This window comes from Sminthopsis crassicaudata, chromosome 6 (assembly GCF_048593235.1).
Source record: "Sminthopsis crassicaudata isolate SCR6 chromosome 6, ASM4859323v1, whole genome shotgun sequence".
Taxonomy (NCBI): Eukaryota; Metazoa; Chordata; class Mammalia; order Dasyuromorphia; family Dasyuridae; genus Sminthopsis; species Sminthopsis crassicaudata.
Window position 1 is genome coordinate 205325253 of NC_133622.1, and position 22417 is coordinate 205347669.

The 22417-nt window shown below is 37.9% G+C and overlaps 1 protein-coding gene across 4 annotated transcripts in view; it reads right to left on the bottom strand.

Moving 5' to 3' along the window:
* SBF2 (SET binding factor 2) overlaps positions 1-21839 on the bottom strand; it is a 448846-nt gene extending 427007 nt beyond the window's left edge. For all 4 annotated transcript variants that reach the window (XM_074273454.1, XM_074273453.1, XM_074273452.1 and 1 more), the window contains exon 1: positions 21636-21839. In XM_074273454.1, coding sequence (XP_074129555.1) covers positions 21636-21690 — 55 coding nt within the window. In that variant the 5' untranslated portion in view covers positions 21691-21839. The remainder of the gene's footprint in view (positions 1-21635) is intronic.
* Between the last annotated feature and the right edge of the window lie 578 nt (positions 21840-22417).

Sequence of the window (22417 nt, forward strand, 5' to 3'; positions counted from 1 at the left end):
TTATATCTGACCAGACTGAACCTTCATAAAATTTTGTCAACATCATTAAAAATGTTGTTTTTGTTTTTCTGGAATCCTGGTTTTTTGAGAAAAAAAAAACAACAACACAACTTTCAGAGCTCTAAATGTATATTTATTTCTTCTTTGTTTCTGTCCTCTTGTATTTTATCATCTTTATTTACTATAATTAATACTATATATGTTTTGGTTTCTAAGATGTATGAAAGCAAGAACATAATTATTTGGCACAGCATCTGTCTCAAAGGAAAACATCCAGCATTCTTTTCAAATTCCCCAGGCTTGTGTGGGACAATTATGTCAAGTATTAGTACAACTCACCCTGTTCCCAAATGCATTTCCAAATTTTCCATTGCAAATTAATTTTCATCCTATCCCCTTTTTCTACATTTGTTCAGATACTTGATTCTTTTTCTTAAATGATGCTAGATTTTTATTAAACTAAGAAAAATGCAAGACCTATTTGTATAATTAAACAGGTGCTACTAACTCCTAAAAGAAAATATCAAGTTCGCCACTGAAAAAATTCAATGTTTTATTAAATACAAGATCTGAATCTCCAAAGGTTTTCCATCTAATATTTTTAATGAGTTTTATTTGGAGCATATTTCATAAAAGAGGAATTAACTTGAAACTTGGAAGTTCCAGAACAGCATCCAATTATTTTTCTTTATTTTACCAATATAACCAAAATCAAACCCTCATTTTACCTTAGATATTTTGTTTTTAAAACATAAAAAAAAAAGTATGCTAAGCCAAGGAACAATGCTGACATTTGCTAAATGTCCCTTTCTGTGAAAGGCCTTTTATTCTGAATTACACAATCAAACAATCAGAATTATAAGAGAGCCGAGAAGTTGTCTAGCTAGTATATACCTCAAGAATCCCCTCTACAACATATCTGACAAATGGAAACCCAGTCTCTCCCTGAAGAAGTCTCTTCAAAGTAAAAGAACCTACTACCTCTAGAAGCTATTCCTGCCATTTGTTAAGCTATTCTTACATCAAACCTAAACAAGTTTCTTTGCAACATCTACTCATGATTCCTAGTTCTATTTGTCACCACAGAAGGATTACAGAAGAATTTGAGTCATAAGGACTTCAGTTGTCATTTAATTTAACCCATAGTGGGCATCTTGTCTAGGTCAAGGCCTCCAAAGTGGGAAGATCACAACCTTTAGAACAATCTATCCCACTTTTGGACAGCATTCCTCATTAACAGGTTCATCCTGACATTGAGCCAAAATATCACTCTTTGCGCCTTCTATTTATTGCTCCTGGCTTGGCCAAAGAAATTAAATCCAATGATCTTCCTTCAGAGAGCCTTTCAAATACCAAAAGTCATATTGTCTCCAGACAAAACAACCTCAATTCCTTCAAGTGATTCTCAAATGACAATCACAAGACCCATAATCACCATCCCTGTCAAGCTCCTCTGGATACTCTCTAAAATGGATACTCTTACTAAAATGTGGAGCTCAGAATTGAACACAATACCACAAACGTAGTCTGATGAAATTAGATTATGGTAATAGAATTATCAGCACAAAGTCCCAGACCTAGAGTTTCTTAAAGGACTTTTCTGATAACCATATTTACCCACACCAATCTCTGACCAATTGACAGGCTGGGCAGGTAAGTTTGAAAATCCTAAGAATGGTAACACCCTTCAGTCTGCTTCCAGCTTAGCTCCTAGTCATCATCCTAAAGCATGTGGAGAGGAAACCAGTCATCTCTAGCAGCTGCAAACCAATTGTCATCTACTGTGTGGGCTCTCCAGAAGATAGCATGTGGCAGGCAAGTCCTCCTCCTCAGGAGGAGACAAGTCCACTTCCCCTCACCCCCCGTGGAAATAGCCTAGCACTCAAAAACTCTGGGAAAAGCAGCATTCATCAAACCACTTTCCTGGCTTCAAGAATGGTTCCTGTGGGCATCATTGAGGGAAGCAATCCTTGTAGTAAATAGGTTCACCATGTCCTACCACTAATGTCAACCATGGACCAATTGCCACTAAGGGGACTTCATCAAGTTCAAAATCCACCCAATGGTACTGCCATCCAGTTTACATCTTTCTATCTTGTCCAAGAATATACTGCATGAGAGAATGAAGTTGACCAGTTCTTTTGATTCTTGAAGTGGCTGCTTTATTTTCTAGATGTCCACTAATTATTTCATAGCAGCTTCTAAAATTTTCCAGGAATCAAAAGTCCAGAGCACAGACCTTTGAAATTTGTCAACTTCATTCTCCCTCCTTGAAAAGATGGACAATCACCTCTTTCCAGTTCTGTACTACTTCTTCTACTTCGTCTTTGAAAGGTCACTAGTAGTAGACATAGGATCACAGATTAGAGGATCATAAATTTAGAATTTAAAGGGATATTTGAGGTCACCAAAACCTTTATTATACAATTGAGAAAATTGAGGCTCAGAGAAATCAAGTGATTTGCCCGATGTCATACAGATAGTATGTGGCAGACTATGACATGAACCCAAGTCTTCTACCTTGAAATCCAGACCCACTTTGAATAGCCCCAGAAACCTTCCCAGTTCTCTCCATACTCTGAGATGTAGTTTGTCTGGATCTAGTGACAGGCACCTAGAGACTTCTTAATTTATTTTAGGCATCAAATTCCTACTTGCCATTTTTACCCCATTTTCTAGTCCAAAGCTCATTTTGCTTGAGCAGAAATGTTTTTCCTTTGTTGTACCTCAAGCATCATTCACCTCAAGCAGAAATCAGATAGATTCTGAATTTACCGTTTTCTTTAATATGGTTTGTAACGCGCTGTTGTCTCCAGAAGCTGCTGATCACTCTCTAGGAGGAGATCTGCTGTGTCAACTCAAATCTCTCAGACAGATTCTTCTTCCTGTAGAGAGCCACCTCAAGTCTCGTCTAGAAAAAGCTCTCTTTTCCTCCAGAGCTTCCCTCTTTTATCCTCCTAGAGAATGGGCGTGGGATAATGCAAGGGCTTCTGGGGAAAATTACTTCAACCAATGAACTTGCTCCTCCTAAGCATGCAAGCTCTTCCCCAGGAATTCACAAGTCAAACTTCCAGTAAAGGCCGGAACTAGAAAATTGTTAAATACCGAATTAGCATTTAGTAAAAACCTAATATCTCATCTCATTAGCACTTAGTTAGAACCTAACAATGGTTTTGTAAAAATATTTTGTTATCCTTACTTTTTCTTACTGTGCCTGGCACATGGCAGGCATTGTATAAATGCTATTATTTTCATCATCATCATTACATAGACTAAATTTTCTAGCTTCAGCTTATTTTAAACTTAAATATTCTTGACACTGCCTTGCATCCATATTATACCATCCATACTTTTGAAATCCCCCACTATGCCTTCCATTTTATCATACAAGTATATATAAACTATAGGCTGGTCAATACATCTACATTAATCTCTTCAACAATTTCCTTTTTCTTCCCTCTCATAAGAATGATATGTCTTTAGAAGTTCATTCTTAAGCACATGTTTACTCCTCCCCATCCCTAATTCTGTAGAAGTCTACTTTTCCTAGAGAATTTTAGTCCATGGGATCTTACAATTTAGAGTCTGAATCCTCTGATATATCTTCTTCTCCCAAGTTCTAGGATGCATGCCCATATTTCCTATCCTTTCTCACAAATTCCAAGATGGATTGTTCACCTTTAGCCAAGATTTCCTTAGTCTTCCTGTTTGAGGAGAAGCAAATTCATAATAGAATTTCCACCATCACCTCATCTCCAGTTACTCCACTGTTTGCATTGATAATGAAATTATCATTAACAGTTATAAATTCTCTTCTCCTTGATGTATTAAGCATTTCCTTGTCTGTATATGTTCATGGTATCATCTCCTACTAGAGCACAAGCTCCTGAGGAACAAGAATTATTTTGTTTTTGCAGGCCTAAAACTAGCACACTATACAAAGAAAGTACTTAAGAAAGAGTTTGTTGTTTGTCTTTTCTTCTCAAAGAGAACCATGACATCAGGAAGGTGAAGCTATGACATGCAAGTAAATTGGATTTGAGGGAGGAAGGGAGTAAGATACCACCCTTACTTTCTCCTTTAGAGCTTGCCACTGAGTTCAGTGGCAAGATTTAGATTAGGACTACTAGAGACTACCCTGAATGCAGTGGTAGACTGCTTAAGAAACATCTGTTTAATTGAATCGTAGTACTGAAAAGAAAAAATGAAGGGATTTAAAAAAAATTTTTTGAACCATACAATCATGACCTATAAAGTTAGTTAGCAAGTAGAAAGGCTGAGAACAGACAAGGAACAAACTAGTATATCAGAAGAATAAGCATTTAGGCAGACAAAAGGGAAGCATTCTTATCTTATGCCCAAAGGACTCCATTAACTGTAGTTACTCATAATTAGCAGCAGTATGCTACCAAGGCTGGAGATCTGAATTATCTGCCCAACTCAGTTTCAATGAAATAGGCCATGGAAGAGCTAGAATTCTGTGCAGTTTCATAGATAAGATACAGAGTTGTGCAAACCAAAGAACTCCCTGTTAGTGTTTGGAGCTCCCCAATTACTTTGGGAATACAGTTTTGCTATGCTGAGTGAGATCTGATCCATTCATCTGAATATGCTGTTACTAATAGTGGCACCAAAGAAATATAGGGCAGCCCTAAGTTTCAACCTGCAAGCTTAATTATTCTGGCATATTTATAGTTCTCATTAGAATCTATCACCCCAGAAATTTGACTAGTTTGTGTCAGTTGTACATCTTCCAATAGGTTCAGTCACTACTAATTAACACAAGGAAAATGTGTCCTTATTTGTGCCTGTTAACACAAAGGAATTGGATTCTTATTTAACAGTATGGCTCACTTTGTCTATTTTCCAAGGAATGATATCCAGAAAAGAAGCTGCATGCACCCTGGTCTTAGAGCATTCTTAAGCTTCAAGTTTAAAATTATAGCAGATTCTATGTTCTCAGGTGAAATGAGATACAAGACAGATATGTGGCTATTAATAATAAATATTTCAATTTTTAAAGAATTTTAATAAAGAATACTATGTGATCAAAGACAAGTGTTACATAGGATGGACAAGCATAATTATATTAACTACACATCAATGATGAGGTCACAAACAGATTTATTAATCAGATGCAGAAATGTGGTTGATAAAAATTAGCACAAATATGATAACATATGTAAAGCACTCTGCAAACCTTAAAGCACCACAAAAATTTAAGCTACCATTATTATACCAGAGAGGACGGCCTTTGTGATCATGCTATTTACTGTTCATTGCTGTTATTATTTGTCCTTCACTCTCAAAAAGGATCGTGACATCAATGAGGTGATGCCATGACATACAAGTGAATTGGATTTAAGAAAGGGATGATGTGCAAAGTCATCAGCTCTACTCTCTCTCCAGTGCCATCTGATCCAGTGGCAACTTATTGCTAATGTGAAAGACAAGGTTGAAGGAACTACAGATGTTTAACCAAAAAAAAAAAAAAAAAAAAAAAAAATGCTCAGTGGTGTTGTAAAAGCTGTCTTCAAGTAAATGAAGGATTATCATATGGTAGAATCATTCAACTGGTTTTGTTTTGAATCCAGAACCCAGAAGGAAGAATGGACAGAAACTGCAGATGGACAGTTTAAGGCTTTAGAAAAGGAAAATTTCCTATCAATTACAGTTATCTAAAAGTAGAATGAGATGCCTTGGGAAATAGTGGGTTCCCTCATAAAGTCTTCAAAGAAATTCTGCACGACCAACATTTTAGAGAGATTACAAGGGGATTACCAATAAGAAAAAGATTGGACTGGATACTCTCTGACTTTCTTTTCAAAAGTAAGGTTTTGCGACTCTTTCTGTTAGTGATAACACACTATCAGATAGCATCTTCCAACATCTATCTAGTTACAGCATTGAGATATGCTCTACTAAAAATGAATCCATCAATCAATATAAAAAACATAAGAGATAACTTACTGCATGAAATCAACATTTGGAAGCTGTGGATTTCAAATGGACTTCAAATATGTAATCTTGAAAAGCCAGGGGATATTGAAATACAAACAGAAATCAATCTAAAAACTTAGTAAGATAAATTAATTGGAAGAATGTGCTAACATTCTAAAAAGTGGAGAAAAAACAAGTGTCTCCTCAGATCCTTAATGTGTTAAAAGTAAACTAAAGGAATTAAATAACAAAAAACTGATTCTGGAAGTTTACTAGTACTGTTTTGAAAGTATTAAGAGAGAAAAACAGAAGGGAAAGGAAGAAGAGGAATATAATAATATTAAAAAAGAGGAAGGAACTTTGGGACTTATTTCTTATAATTTGAATTTGAGAAGAGTACAAACATGAAACTGAAGGGGTGGAAAGAGTGGGGACCATATTAATCTCATTCATAACAGATAAAGGGGATTGAACATACAAACATTTGACATAGAAATACCTCAAATTCAAAAATGAAAACAAGCAAGATATGGCTGGACAACAATGAGTTAAGAGGGCAGATAACATGACTGCAGAGGGAATACTTACAAATAAAACAAACTTCTAGTATTATTTTTAAAGGTAAGAGAGAAAGGGAAGATACAAATATTTACTATGTACTTTACAAATACTATCTCATTTAGTCCTCACAACAACTGAGGGAGGTACTATCATGACCTCCCAATTTACAACGGAGGAAACTGAGGCAGACAGAGGTTAAGACACTTATCCAGATTTACAAAGCTAGTAATTTAGGTCTTCCTGACTCTAGGACCAGCATTCTATCAAAAAAATTATTTAATACTAAAGGTTACATCCTTATTTTCTGTTAAAAAGTGAAAATATTGTTTTTATATGAAAAGATTTTTTAAAAGGAAGGTAACTTAATAAGGATATCAGTGTGTTAAATGATCAAAACAAAATATACTTTTTAAATAATTCAAAACATACTTTCATATGAATTAAGTTGAATCAAAACTAATATATCAAGAGTCCTTAACCAATAATTTTTAAAACATTTATTTTAATTAATTTATATGTTCATTAACAGAAATAGTATTATTACATATTCCAACTATTATGAAGAACAAAGCTGTCTCATATAAAGTCTTAATTTTTACTATAACTGAATTAAGGGTTCCAGAGAATTTCTATTCTTTTCAATATCATAGAAGGAAAAATGTGATATATTTCAACTGGCCCTACTATAAACATATAGTATTGGTTTTTATATTTCTATATAATATCATAGTGTTGGACAATATCTTCAGGATTCTAATCTGCAATCAAATATAAGTACAAGAGGCAAAAGTAGGCCCCCCAAAATTGGAAAGTAAGAGTGTTCAGACAGAAGAGGCAAACTGAGAAATCAGTCCAAAAAAGGGTCTTATATAGACATGAAGATTGGGACAAGTTGGGGTCAGAACAAAGCAGAACAGGGAAGGGTGGTTATTCAGGAGTGTGGCAGGGGAACATACAACTTTAATTCTTGTTCAAGTATGGAAATAGTAGGACAAGAACAAACAATAAGGCAGATAAGCAGCAGAATCCAGACAAGATGACTGGCTCAGAAAACCAGTTTAAAGCCTGGGAAATCTATACGAGTACAAGCACAAAAAACCCAAACATTACTCTCTCCCATATATGCACTCACCTAACCATTCGGCTTACTTGTCTGTTTATTATACATCCCTCTGGATTTTTTTTTGCAAGTCTGCTCTTTATGCCTGGAATGTTCTCTCTCTTAACTGTGAGAATCCCTGGCTTCTTTTAAGATTCAGATCAAAAGAAATCTCCATAAGTCCTTTTAAGACTCCTTTCTGTTCTGTATTATCCCAGTTAACATTACCTTCCATTCACTCCATGTTTATTTTGTATGTCTGATTTATATATGTTTCATTAGAATGCAAACTCCTTAAGGGCAGGAATTGTTATTGTTGGGGGTTTTTTTAAACTACATTGTCATTTGATATTTTGAACAGACACTATAAATGGACAAAAATTGACCCCTTTAGAAAGAATAAAAGATTGGATAACATTTTAAAAAAACTGAACCATACTTTCAACAATATCAACTTTCTCTCACCAAAACAAAAACCTTATCTTTTTTTCTTCTGCTTATGTTATATGATTGTAATAACAGTATACTACCATATAAAAAGAATAAAAATTTCAAGACACTCAAAGGGCAAAAGAGAAAAGTAGAATAAGCATAAGCAGGTGCATGTAAGAAGCAGGATAAAAGATACTATCAAAGAAATGTATATGCCAAAAATAAGCCAGTCAACTTTCTAAGAGACCTAACATGTTGGATAGGCCTTCCTGATAATACACTGAGAAGAACTATATGAGGTTCATCCTAACCTCCAAAGACAATACTCTCCCTCCACCCTATCATAATATGCATAAATTATTATAATGTGTATGCGGTATTCAGGAGGAAAATCTTTGGTGTGAGGGCTTGCCAAGCTCTTTTCAGGGCTGCTCATTTATTTTTGGTGTCTCTCTGACAGCCTCACCTGTGGCTCCAAGAAATTGTAGCATGCACAGAGTCCACGGTAAACCATCTCAGCAGATAGGCTGAGCCATGTTGAGGGTATCTGACAGACCTCAGATCTATCCATGATATCTACTCCAAGCACGTGAAGACTTTCCCAGAAAAATGGGCCAATGAGAACAATTTGTCCCAAAAGACAGGAAAGTGATGACACTGATATTGTAGAGTGCTTAGACCTTGGTCAGGCATCAAAGTTGCCACAGTCATGCATTGCAATCCAACCCACAGTCTTGACTGTTGTCCTGACATTGGACTTCAATGACTCAGGAAGAGAAAGAGGGTGTCAACTTTGTGAAACTCTGCCTCATTTAAACCCAATTCACATGCAAGTCAAAATATCATCTATAATGTCACTGTTCTCTTAGAAAATGAAAAACAACTTATTAGTACAATAGCATATGTATGTCACTTGTAAATAGGTAAATAAGATGCAGTGGGGATGAAGGCTCAAAAACTTTGCTGCTGCAGGTATGAAATTTTTAAGTTAGAAGACCGCTGGTCCAGGTATCATTTCAATAAAACTGCTCCTGAATTCTCAGAAGGCAAGAGCAAGTCCTTCTAAAAAACATAGACTAAAGAGCAAGGGAATTTGGTTCTTGGCTAATTTTACATTGTAACTAGCCATTGGGAATAACCGAGAAAATCACTTCATTTCTCTGAGTATTAGGTTCCTCATCTCTGAAATGGTTTCTCTTTGGAAATAGTAAAACTTTCATTTGCCATTGAAAATCACTTCCTCCTCCTTGCAACTATTTTCTCCTTTAGTTCCTGTGTTACTATGTTCTCTGGTTTTTTTCTCTGACCCCTTCTTCTCTTAAGGGATATTCCCTAAGGTTAAGTCCTTGATTCTCCTATTCTTGTACTATATTTGCTAAGAAAAATTGTAATGCATACTTAACACTTCAACTACCATTTGTATATAATTAATTCAAGTAGGCATTAAATGCTCTTGCATGTGTATGTAAACAACCTATAAACATGCACATGTATGCATAAGCACACATATTCTCATGTTCCTTCTGAGCTTCAGACCTGCATTTCTTCAACTGTCTACAATATAGTTCTATCTAGATGCTCACAAGTATCTCAAATTTAACATATCTAACATGAATATATCCTTCCTTCTAAACCTTTTCCTCTTCCAACTTCAATATTTGTCTCTGTCCATAGTACCAGCATCACCTTATTTCCCATTTTTTACTTTTCTTTCTCCTTCTCTTCTCATATCCATTAAGTTACCAATTTTTTTTTTTATCCCAACGTCTCTCACCTGAAACTATCTTTTATTGCCATTGCCATTCTCTTAATATAGGTCTTCCATGACCATGTACTGGACACTGGACTTCAGAAGAAATGATATTGGAATGGGGCCTAAAAAAAATCATGTCATTCAACTCTGAATTTTGCAGAAGTAGAAAAGAAAATTAAGAAGAATAAAGATCCTTGCTCATCAGTACACTGCAGTGAGCCACAGAACTGATGTTCCAAACCTGGGTTTCTGTCTCCAAATCTGTTTCTCTTCCATTGACCCATCTCCACTTTCTCCCCCCAGCTCCATTATTCATCCTGTTGGAATATTTTCCCTCAGATTTGTAATGAACTAAGAGCAAGTGAAGTGAGCAGAAGCAAGATAACAATATACATAGCGACCACAAAACTGGATGTGAAAGAAACACTAAAACCAAGCTCTTTGTGATTATACTGACCATTCTTGGCCACAGAGAACAGATGGTGAAATGCACCAATATGCTTTCAGTGAAGCAATGGGAGCTACTGAGTAGAGAAAGTTGTATGTCAGCCTGTCAGTCATTGTGGTGGTTGGTTTTACCTCACAGTTTTTCTTTTACGGGTGCTCACTGGGCACTTATGAGGACAAGGATTCATATCTAGAAATAACTGATGAAAAAACAAAAAGATCAATATGGTTCTTCAAAGAGAAGGTGGCCTTATACAGAAATATGTCAAATCTCTTCCCTGCTCACAAATCTTCAGTGATTCTTGTTTGCCTAATAAAGTGATTCTTGTTTGCCAATTCAAATCAATAAACATTTATTAAGCTCCTATTATTTACAAAGCACTGTGCTAAGCACTAGGGAAACAGTGCCTAACTCAAAAAATGTCATGTTGTTGAGATTTACAACCCATGCACAAACTAACATAATAAAAGGCAAAGAGTAGAGGCCAAAGGAAAGATCACCAAAGACTATGTAAAGAGACAAAAAACAATAAAAACTCGAGGAGTCAGTCAGGAAAGGCTTCAAGGAAGAGGAAACGATTGAAATGTTCCATGAAGATCAATCAGGGAATCAATCAAAAAATATTTATTAAGCATCTACTGAGTAGGTCTAGTGCTAGGGGCTGGAGATACAAATCTAGTGAATTTCTTTACAAGGAAATTACATTCTAATATGGAGACCTCAAGGAGATTAGACACTCAGACAGATAGTTAAGGTGAATTAAAAAACATTTCATATAAAAAGTAAGGCTTGCAGTATGTCTTGAAGAAAGAGAAAGATTCTAAAAGTGGAAATGAGGAAGGAATGGTGCACATTAAAGGCATAGAGGACAGCCTGTTGTCATTTTACAGTCAACAGAGGATAGGATGTTAAGTTTTGTGCCTGAAGAGGTAATGATAAAAAAAAATCGGGGTGCACTGGAACCACATTGAAGGGCCTTAATTAATCTGAAATTTATCCTTGAGGTAATAGGAGATCCCAATCTGTGCAACAGAAAAATAAAGTGGGATAATGTGAGGAACAAATTAAGCAGTTAAAAATTAAGTGCTTATTTTTGGGAAAGGAACAATACAAAGCATCAAAAATATAAAGAATGGCAAAAACAGTCCCTGCCAGAAAGGAACTTAGAATCTAAAGGGGAGACAACATGCAAACAATTATGTACAAAAAAAGTGACATACATACAGGAAAAACTGAAAATAACCAACATAGGTAAGGGACTAGAATTTAAAGAAATTGGGAAAACCTTTCTAGGATGTTAGCAGAGAGAGATGGGAAGCTGGGAGAACAATTAGGAAGCTACCATAACAGTCAAAAGGAGATATAACAAGGCCTAAACTAGGCTAATGTCCATTTAAGCACAGAAAAGGAGAGGAATGCAAGAGATTAATAGAATCAACAGGATGTGACAAATTACTGGATGGAAGAGAGATAAGTCACAGCTAACTAGGACTTTTAAAATATGGATAACTAGAAAACTGGTACCCTCAACAAAAATAGGGATGTTGGTAGGAAGGGAAGATTTTGGAAATGAATGTATGTTTAGTTCAAAGTGCTGACAGATCATCTAGTTAAGAGATTACAGCATGCAATTGACTCAGGACTAGGGCAGAATATCTTTGGACTGGATGTGAGACAATGAAGAGAACTCTGAGAAAAGGCTTTTGGATAGATTACGAGGCAATAACTAGAAGAGAGACATGCTTTGAAGCTGATTCCAAACTTGGAAGTAGAAACAGAAAATTCATCAAAGGAAACTAATAATCAGGTAGGGACCCAAGAAAGCAATATCACAGAAGCCAAAAAAGGAGCACATATTGGGGTGATCAAGTTATGAAATAAATGTACATTTCATTAGATTATATATGGATTATATATATAAAGAACAGAAAAGAAACATAATCAAAGGATTAGGATCTGAATGATGGCTCTTTTTAGAGCTCATGAAAGCAGTTAACTTCTCAGAATCTTTGTAAGGATTCTTTCGTCTAAGAACTCAATCATTCTAATGCTATCCATCCCAGCTATCCTTTTTTTTTTTTTTTTTTTTTTTTTTTTTTAATAATACTCTAGTCTAAACTCTATGATGGCAGGAATGTCTAAACAGTTTACCTCCCTCAACCATCAAAAATGTAGAGGAAGAAAACTGAAAAGGTCACTGAATTGCCATGCTGTCGTAGAATGTTGGGTTTAGGGTAAAAGGACCTCAATTCAAATCTTCCCTTAGCACACTATTTCTGACCCTAAACAAGTCACCTAACTTCTAACCTCTTTTTGCCTCAGTTTCCTCATATCTTAAAAAAAAAATAGGGCAGAAGTAGGGAAGAAATAGGAGGAGGGGAGAGACAAGAACACCAAATTATTTAAAGTTTTTCTGACCTAAACCTATGGTCCTATGGTTTGTAAGTTATGAAATTACTGATCCTTAGAAAAAACAGTTTCTATAGTGGTAGAGTCAGGAGCCCCATAAGAATGAGTTCAGAGAGAGGAAGCAGAGGAAGTGAGCCAGTGAAAGTCCATCAACGAATGGTGTCAAATTCAAGTAGAAATGAGAACCACTGATCTGTATAAAAGGATCCCTGTGGCTGCATATTGACGTGGGTTTGAAGTATAAGGTTATTTATGCTTTACTGTTTTTTTTGTTTTTTTTTTAGTTTTTTTGTATTAAATATTTCTCAATTTCAGTTTAATCTGATTCCAACCATACACACCACTCTCCTGAACAGTAACCATAAGAACTAAGATCTGTTCTGTGCTTTGTACTTAGCCCACAAAGTCCCATAAAGTGGCTAAGGCAGCCTGTGCCACCCAGTAGCATGTTTGACCTATCTGCCTCACATCATGCTTTCTAGAAGTTTTTGGGTGAAGAGAGTACAACATTGGGATGTGGGAAAACTGGAACACTGATACATTGTTGGTAGAATTGTGAATACATCTAGCCATTCTGGAGAACAATTTGGAACTATGCTCAAAGAGTTATCAACTGTGCATACCCTTTGATCCGGCAGTGCTACTGCTGGGCTTATATCCCAAAGAGATCTTAAAGAAAGGAAAGGGACATGAATGTTTGTGGCTAAGTCCAATTCTTTTTGTACAGCAAAATCACTGTTTGGACATGTATACATATATTGTATTTAACTTATACTTTGACATATTTAACATGTATTGGTCAACCTGCCATCTGGGGGAAGGGATAGGGGGAAGGAGGGGGAAAATTGGAGCAAAAGGTTTTGCAATTGTCAATGCTGAAAAATTACCCATGCATATATCTTTTAAATAAAAAGCAAAAATAATAATAAAAAAGAGAGTGCAACATTTTAAGAGAATGGCAGAGTCAATGAATATTTTTAAGGATGAGGGAGCTATTGGGTATATTGTTAAGCAATAAGGAGGAAGCTGAGAAAGGGAAAAAATTTTCAGAGAGTAAACTCCCGGGGGAGGGGGGGGGGGAGACAGGAGGATATGGGAATAAGAACACAAGTAGAGAGCAAGGAAAGTTTTCTCAGGGAGTGGAGTAAAAGAAGAGGCCAGCTAAACATGTGGAAAGCTTTGTCTGGCATTCGAGGTCATCCCATAATCTAGGGACACTGTACCTTTCTTGTTATGTTCTTTTTCTCTAGATTGTAATCCTTCTCTGGGAACAGATCCTTTGGGGAGATTCTGGAGGCAGCCTTCCTTTCAGTTCAGTTCAATAATCCCAAAATGCAGCCAGGAGTTAAAGTCCTTTACTGTCTCTTTCCAAATCTTATCTTCAGATCATTTATTTTCTCCTTCAAGCCTGGTCTCCTTCACTTGGGGCTCAGCTAGCTTTCTTAGAGACCTCTCTCTCTCTTTGGTTCCCAAGAGCTCTTGTCCCAGTGTCTCCAGCCAGCAAGAAAGTCGAAGTTGGAATGGAATCTTCACTCCTCCTCCCAGAGAGTGGGCTTTTATATGCTCTCTGAAGGTGTGAGTCTAATGTGTGGACCAATGAGCGAACTCCTTTAAAGATGTGAACTAAGTACATAAGTATCTTATAAGAATCCTAACATCTCCTCTTTTCTTTTGATTTAGAACACAGATGGTCATGACCTTGAAATACTTATACATAAATCCATCAATATGGGAGGCATCACACATAATTACATAAATTACATAAGCACATAGTAACATAACACATGAGGAACATATCCCTAAGTCCTAGAAATAGTACAAAAGGAATCCATTGTCCATTAGTTCATGTGCCAGGAATCCAATAATTCCTGCAAGTTTTAAACTCTTACATTAGTCTCATCTTGTGTTAGGGAATCCAATGATTCCTGCAGATTTTGTTCTTAGGTCTTCTCCTTTGTTCCCAGATTTTTCTCTTTTTCTGTCTCTCTCTGATGGACAAGGCAAATACGCCTCGGTGGCACTCATCTGATTCCTTCTCCATCTGAAGAAATACAAGCAAACCCTCTCAGGCTGTTCACCTATCTAATTTTTTTATATTTACCACTTTCTAAATCTCTTCTCATCATCTGGCAATTACATTGGAGCTGTTTGCACTGGACACTCCCCTATTGGTTTAAAAAAACCTGTATTCTCCCCAATTGCAATCCCTTTCTACTATCTGATTGCTTTTTGGCTGACTGATCAGGTAATATCTTTCTGCCATGTGATTACTTTTTCTGCTGATTGATAATATCAGAGTCTTGACCTTCTAAAGGCTCCCTGTGTGTAACCTCAACTGCCATCATGCCCCAGCTATGTTTTGAATGAGGTCTTGGAGCTGGGCCCCACCTCTCATTTCCCTGGGTCAATCTACATTCTGAGGCCCAGTGGAAACACTTGTGGCATTTTGGACATGGGGTTTTAGGTCTTCTCTCACTCGGTCTTCTCACTGTATCTCCATATCTACATTGGGCTCTTAGATGTCCAACTTTTCCACACTGAAAACATTGACGAGTTTTTCTTGAAATCCTCTTCCAAGAGGGACCCTGTCTTTCCATGTTCATCATAGTCTGAGTATAATAAGCATTTATGCCCACTGTAGCACAGCATCTTATGATCTCCTCTAAAGGAGCATCTTTGTTTAGTCCCCATATAATTCTTCTGCAAACCTCATTGGTATTTTCCATAGCCAAATGTCTGGTCATTATTTCTGTAGCTGCATTCTCTCCAATAGTTCTCATGACAGCAGTTTGCAGACATCCCACAAAATCTGCAAAGGGTTCATTGGGATCTTGCTCTATTTTTGTGAAAACTGTCCCTCAATCTTTTTGCCCGGGGAGGGAACCCCAAGCTTTTATTGTAGCCTTAGAAATTTGTACATACACTGTTATGGGATACTAAATCTGTTCTGAATTCTCTCCATACTAAACTTCACCTGCTAGTTGGTCAAAAGTTATTTGTTGCATCTGACTTGAATCCTACATATTTCATGATAGTCTGAAAGCCACAAGTTTTGTCCAGGTTCTAAACATGTCCTTGCTATGGATTCCAATAACTCGGGGTTAGGATTTCATAAGCCAAATTAGCTAGTAACATTTTAACATAAGATGATGTAGCCCCATAAAGAGTGCAACCTTTTTTCAAATCCTTAATTTTATCCAATTCAAAAGGAGTATATCTTCTCCTTTTTTGACCTGAAGAGTCAAGCTCTTCAATCACAGGGTATGCTTCTATAAAATCACTTACATCCTGTCCTTCATTTTTTGCCTTAACCAATGCTTTTTCTAACCTTGTCATAGGCTGCTTAACAGGGGATTCTGCTTCTTCTTCTCCTCCTTCTCCCTCCATACATGAAGGGTTAATTGAGGGAGGTACATCAGGGAATTGGAAATTATCTAATTTCTCCTGCTGTGAATTCTTATCTGATTCTTTGTCCTTTTCACCTAAGTTAGATGATACCTCCCCCTCTTGCTCTTTCCTCTTTTTCCTTATTCTATAACTCATATAATTTCCTAAAGCCAGTTGAATTACATTGTATGTATTAATTGTATTTTTGGAAATTGAGTCAGGTTCATTTTTGTTGTAGTATTGACAAAATTTTTCTCCTACTAATTTCCATTCTTCTAGATCCAATTCTTTTTTCCATAGAAAAACAAGGTCATATGAACTGCACAGTTTTTAAAAGTTCAGTGATCTCCTCCAAAATTATAATCAATCCTTGGCTTTTCATAACCTTGACAATGCTCTCTATACATTTTCCTTGAACAGAAACAGAAGGCTGTTTTCTAAAAATTTGCCCCATTTCGCTGAAATTCTACTTTAGCTCTTTAACAAAGTTTCCTTATTATTCACCCTAATTTCTGGGTCAGAGAGGCTTTTCCACTGAAATCAGGATCTTATCTGTCCCACCAAAATGTAATTTTTTTTTTTCTCTAGATTGTAATCCTTCTCTGGGAGCAGATCCTTTGGGGAGATTCTGGAGGCAGCCTTCCTTTCAGTTCAGTTCAATAATCCCAAAATGCAGCCAGGAGTTAAAGTCCTTTACTGTCTCTTTCCAAATCTTATCTTCAGATCATTTATTTTCTCCTTCAAGCCTGGTCTCCTTCACTTGGGGCTCAGCTAGCTTTCTTAGAGACCTCTCTCTCTCTTTGGTTCCCAAGAGCTCTTGTCCCAGTGTCTCCAGCCAGCAAGAAAGTCGAAGTTGGAATGGAATCTTCACTCCTCCTCCCAGAGAGTGGGCTTTTATATGCTCTCTGAAGGTGTGAGTCTAATGTGTGGACTAATGAGTAAACTCCTTTAAAGGTGTGAACTAAGTACATAAGTACTTTGTAAGAATCCTAACACTTCTACCTTTATTTTACATCTCTTTGCTCCAAGCTTTTTCTCTATTTTAGTCAAATTAGACAACTGTATTTTTTATCCTTTCTTGGTACCATTATTCAAATTGTCTCTGATCTCTCTTCCCCTCTTTGCCTGTTGAATTTCCACTTAGACTAAAATTAAACTCAAATGTCACTTCTTCCATGAAGTCTCTGATCTCTTATCATTAGCATTCTTCTCCCCATCTTTACCTGACATAGTTGTGTAGGAGGAGCTTAATAAATGTCCATTTCATTTGATTATATATGGATTACTGAAAAAGAACAGAATCAAAGGACCAGGATGTGAATTATGGTTCTTCTACTTACTACTTGTGTGAGCTCATGCAAGCAGTTAACTTCTCAAGATCTTTGTTTCCACATCTTGTTAGGATTCTTTCATCTAAGAACTCAATCCTTCTAAAGCTATACATCCCAGCTAACCGTAATTTTAAAATACTCTAGTCTAAACTCTGATGGCAAGAATGTCTAAACAGTTTACCTCCCACTGAGCCTAGCAGTACTTTGTACTTAATGTTTTAATTGTTGACATGTTACAAAACTCTCTTAACACCAATCTTAACCTGTTCTTGCTAAACATCCTAAAGTAAATTTCCAAACAAATTATTCCACTTACCTCAAAATTACCAGGTATAGAATTGAACTCTACTAGCACCCCCAGGCCCTGCCCACCAAACATCACCAACACCCATTCCCAACTTCAATGAGTGACACCTCCAATTGTCTACGTCAGAGATGTCAAACTCTGGTCAAGCAGGTTACAAGTAGCCAAGTAAGTGGTTGGTATTCTGGGAACTTGATTAAAATATAATTGGGAAATATCTAATAAATAAATAATACAACACAACATAGATAACGTATATTTGTGGTATTATAAGTCAGTAAATTGCCCACAGGAACCTGTTTCTATTTTTAAATTAGATACCACTAGACTGAGTCACATCTGTCAGGCCTTGTGGATAATTACTCATCATTGTCAAGTTGGCTTTCATATTTAAAAAGATGTAATTATCCTATGTTCTATAACAAGTGATAATATCCCAAATGAACCATATATTACTTTTCAGTATTTGATAATTGAACAATAATGAAAGAAGTCCCAAGTACTTTGAGATAAAAACAGATTGGAACCTCAAATTTCACTGTATAGACTTTATTGAGAATAACAACAATTTACAATAACACTATATAATTTACAAAAGATTTCATTCTATTATCTCATTTGAGTCTCACAATAACCCTGAGAGGTATTATTATGCTGATTTCATAAGGTAATAGCAACTGATTGGAGATTTGAAAAATATATAGAAAATTGAGATATACAGCAATTATAAGCATTATATTTAAAATTATTTCATAACTGTCAATGTCAAACTAGATCTTTTTAAAAATCTGAATACTGTTGCCATACTATAAACTTATGTGATAGTTACTCATCCTTCTTCATGTATTATTTCACCTTCTTAAACCTTGATATTTCTGTGATTTTCACAACATACCCTACCAATGAAGACCGAAAACTCCCTCATGATTTAGTAGTTTCATGTGATAACCATCCTGAACCTAACCTGATCCTGAAGCTATTTGGAGAGGACTTTCCATACAGTCTTTGAATCCAAGATGTCTATGAGCCAGAATAGGACTTTAGTGGAAGGAATAACCTTTACTCAAACTAAATTCTAAAACCTAAAATCCTATGAATGTTCTTTCACAGGTAATAACCCAATAATAACTAAGCCAGGCACCATTTGCTTAGGATAAAATTCAAGGTAACTATGAGAAAATTACTCTTACAATAAAAATGAATGGATGACCAAAAATATATATATATGAAACGTATTTGTATAAATGATCATTCAGAAAGCAAATCCTCCACAAAAGGTAGCTCATTATTGCAAATACCATAAATTCACATCTTAACCTTCATTCAAATATTTGAAAAATATTTTTGAGAACAAAAAACCAAGAATGAAGCATTACATTTAAACATATCAATTTTGATGCTTTTTCCATATATGATACCAACTTCTTTATATTGAGGGAATCCTTTGGTAGAGAATGACAAATATTTTAAAGCAATCAAAACTGAAAATGTCAAAAATACAATACAAAATTTTAATAAAAATTACAGTTGCTTTAATATTTGAGGAAATCATGAAAAACAAAAGAAATAATATATGTAGCCCTTAAATTACATAAAGTCATTCTAAAAGTGTATTCTAATTCATAAAACTATTCAACAAGAAAACAACATCTGCCATCTGGGAGAGATCCTGATTTTTCAGGAGGGCGCTTATCTGCCACAAAAAACAAAACAAAACAAAACAGATAGTCAACCTGCATAATCTATATCTATGATTCTCTAAGGTTCAGAAGAAAATGTTAAAACTTTTGAACCTTGAAATGGAGAACTTGAGTTTCATTTAAAGAGAGAGGGATACATATCTTACTCAAGTTGTATCAAGTTTCAATATAAAAACAATTAAGATGGAAGAAAAAAGATACAATGGATTTGTGATTTACAATTTAGATTACAATTCTAGAAAAATCTAATCAATTACACATGAGAATCTTTCTGCATCAGGGTCTCTTGATATATAATCATTAACATGTCTTTAAATTGTGTTTAGCAATTCTAAATATTTAAGTAACAAAGTCTGAGAAAAGAGAAGGGGAGGTCTTTTTATTTATTGAAAGATTCATAATTTCATAATGATTTAACAAATGACACAATTTCCATTGCAAGAATGTGCATTTTTAAAACCTCTGAAATAACATATTACTAAAAGTTAAAAGTATTACTGAAAAAACAATGTCAAATATAGACATCTAGTTGACCAATCTAGGGGGGGAAAAGTATTTTGCTCACTATGGAGATTCATTATCACCCAAGTAATAAGTTGCTGAAAGATGATACAATGTGGCTAAAAACTAAACACAGAAGGAAACAAAATTGATGAAACTTTTGAGTTATCCTATCACTGCAGAACTTCCATACTCACTCACACTCTATCAAGCTGACAGTAGCCAGCAACATAGTAAGTAGTTGCTTAATAAATGCAAATTCCCTTCCTCCTCTCCCATTTGTAAATTAGGAAAGTCTTTCTCTTTGCTTCTTATAAAGATCAGGATAACCAGGAGTGATGAAAAGTTATTACTGTTGCTAACAGTAGCTAACATCTCTATGCTAAGTTTAAAGTTTGCAAAGTACTTAACATACTGTGGGTCCTCCCAACAGCCCTGTGAGATAGGTGCCATTATCCTCATTTTACAAATGATTAGACTGAGAGAGAAATGGGTCACACAGCTGGTAAAGTACCTAAGGGAGGCTTTGGACTCTTTCAATCTCCAAATCCAACCATCTAAGAAGAAATGGGAAAGCTCCAACAAGGAAATTATACCTAGAGACAAACATCTCAATAGGGAAAGTAATAGCCTAAAATAGACATCTGTTCTAACCTGTGAGGTGGTGACCAAAAGTCAAGTAACAAACTCTTTTCAATTTGGTTTCCTCATCTGTAAAATGAGGCTAGAGGAAATAAAATCTTTAAGTTTTCTTTCTAATATTTATTATACTAAAATAGAAGAGCTTTCCATGTTCTACTTGTTACTGCTGTGTTCTTATGGACATAAAAGCACAACAATGAGAAAATTATTATAAAATTCCTAAATTGTGAAATCATGAAAAAAGTAATTTTAAAAATCACTCAGCTAAAAGTGTAGGAAGGTATTCTTTACAAAGAAAAAAGTGTGAGGACAAAGGAGGCATACATTTAAAAGTTCAAGTGTCCAACTTAACTGTCTTTTTTAAGTGACATTCAATTGTTTTACTTTGGAAATCTCTCACCCCCCTCCTGAAAACTGGACAGGGCCATTTCTCAGGGAAGCTCATTCTAGGTAAGGCCATCTCCAGGGCCCAGCCTTTAAACCAATGGCCATGCTGGGACTCCCACAAGTGGTTTCACACGGCCCCCAAGAGCGAAGGATGAGGCTCAGCACAACTTGCAGGGAGCAAAGGGCAGCTCTCCAACATCATTCATCATCACTCACCCGGGCCTCGGCCACGGGGTTTTTCCAGGAGAGGACAAGCTCCCTCGAGGCCCGCCCCCATCCCACCACAAGCTCCCAGGCCTCATTCAGGAGCCGGGGAAGCCCCCCATTCCCAGCCCCATCCCCGTCCCCCCGAAGGGCTGGCACCCGGTCGGGCCTAACCCCCGTTTTCCATCCTTCTTTCCATCCCTCCCGCCAGGGCGGGGCAGGCTGTGTACTCTTTTCCCGCCCCTCCCCAGATGCTCAGCGCAGCCCCCGGCCCGGTCGGCCAGCAGTGCGCCCCGGCCCGGACCCGGCCCGTTCGCGTAAGGCTCAAATGCGGGGCCGGAGAGGTCGGGTCTCCCGCCCGCCCGGCCCGGCCCGGCGGGACGCGGGTAGGCGCCCCTGCAGGGCCGTTGGGCCCGGCGCGGTGTACCGGGGATCTGCCCGGGGCGGGGGCGGGGGCGGGGGCGGCGGCCGAGGGGAGGAGGCGGGGAGGGGCCGGGGGCGGTGCCCGCCCGCCCCGTGCCGGCCCCACGCCCTTACCTGTCTTCTCGTGGTCATAGCCCACCACGATGAAGTAGTCCGCCAGTCGCGCCATCGCCGCCGCCGCCCCCGCGTCCGGGAAGCGGGACCCAGTCCCCGTCGCCGCCCTCGCCGCCGCCGCCGCCCGCCCGGCCCGGGAACGCTCAGCATTTTCCCTCTACCGGCGGTAGTAGCAGCGGCGGCAGCGGCGGCACTTCAGCCATGTTTGACAACCGAGGTGCACTCTGCGCCTGCGCCGGCCGCCGCGCCGCGCGAGACTCGCTCCTCCTCCCGGCTCCTCCCCCCTCCCCGCTTCCCAGAGCTTCCCTGGAGCTACGCAGCCTATACCCCGGTGGCCCCACCCCTCCCCCGCCGGGGGCGCTCCTCCCCCGTCGCTGCTCTCCTCTCCCCTCCCCTGCCCGCGCCTGGCCTGGAAGCACAGCTATGGCTTGCTCAGGCCTTTCCTCTCCGCCGCCCACTTGTAGAGCAGGACCCGAGCGAGCTGGGGGGCGCCTCCCGAAGACTCCGCGGTCAGGGTTTTGGAAGCTGCCCAGCCACGGCTTTTAGTGCTCGTTTCCTGTTGATGTAGCGCGGTCAGGCTTTCAGAAACCTCCGAGCAGAGAAGGGGCTTGCCCTGCCCGGGCCTGGGGAGCCAGGAAAGGCCCCGCAGGCTGCCGCACCCCCGCTGTGTCAGGGCCCCACAGCATTTGTGTGCCAGCCTGCTCCCCGGGGGGCGAGCGCGGGCCACCTCTGACGGGCGGCTCAGTCCTTCCCCCACCCAGTTTGCCCTTCATTGAACCGTC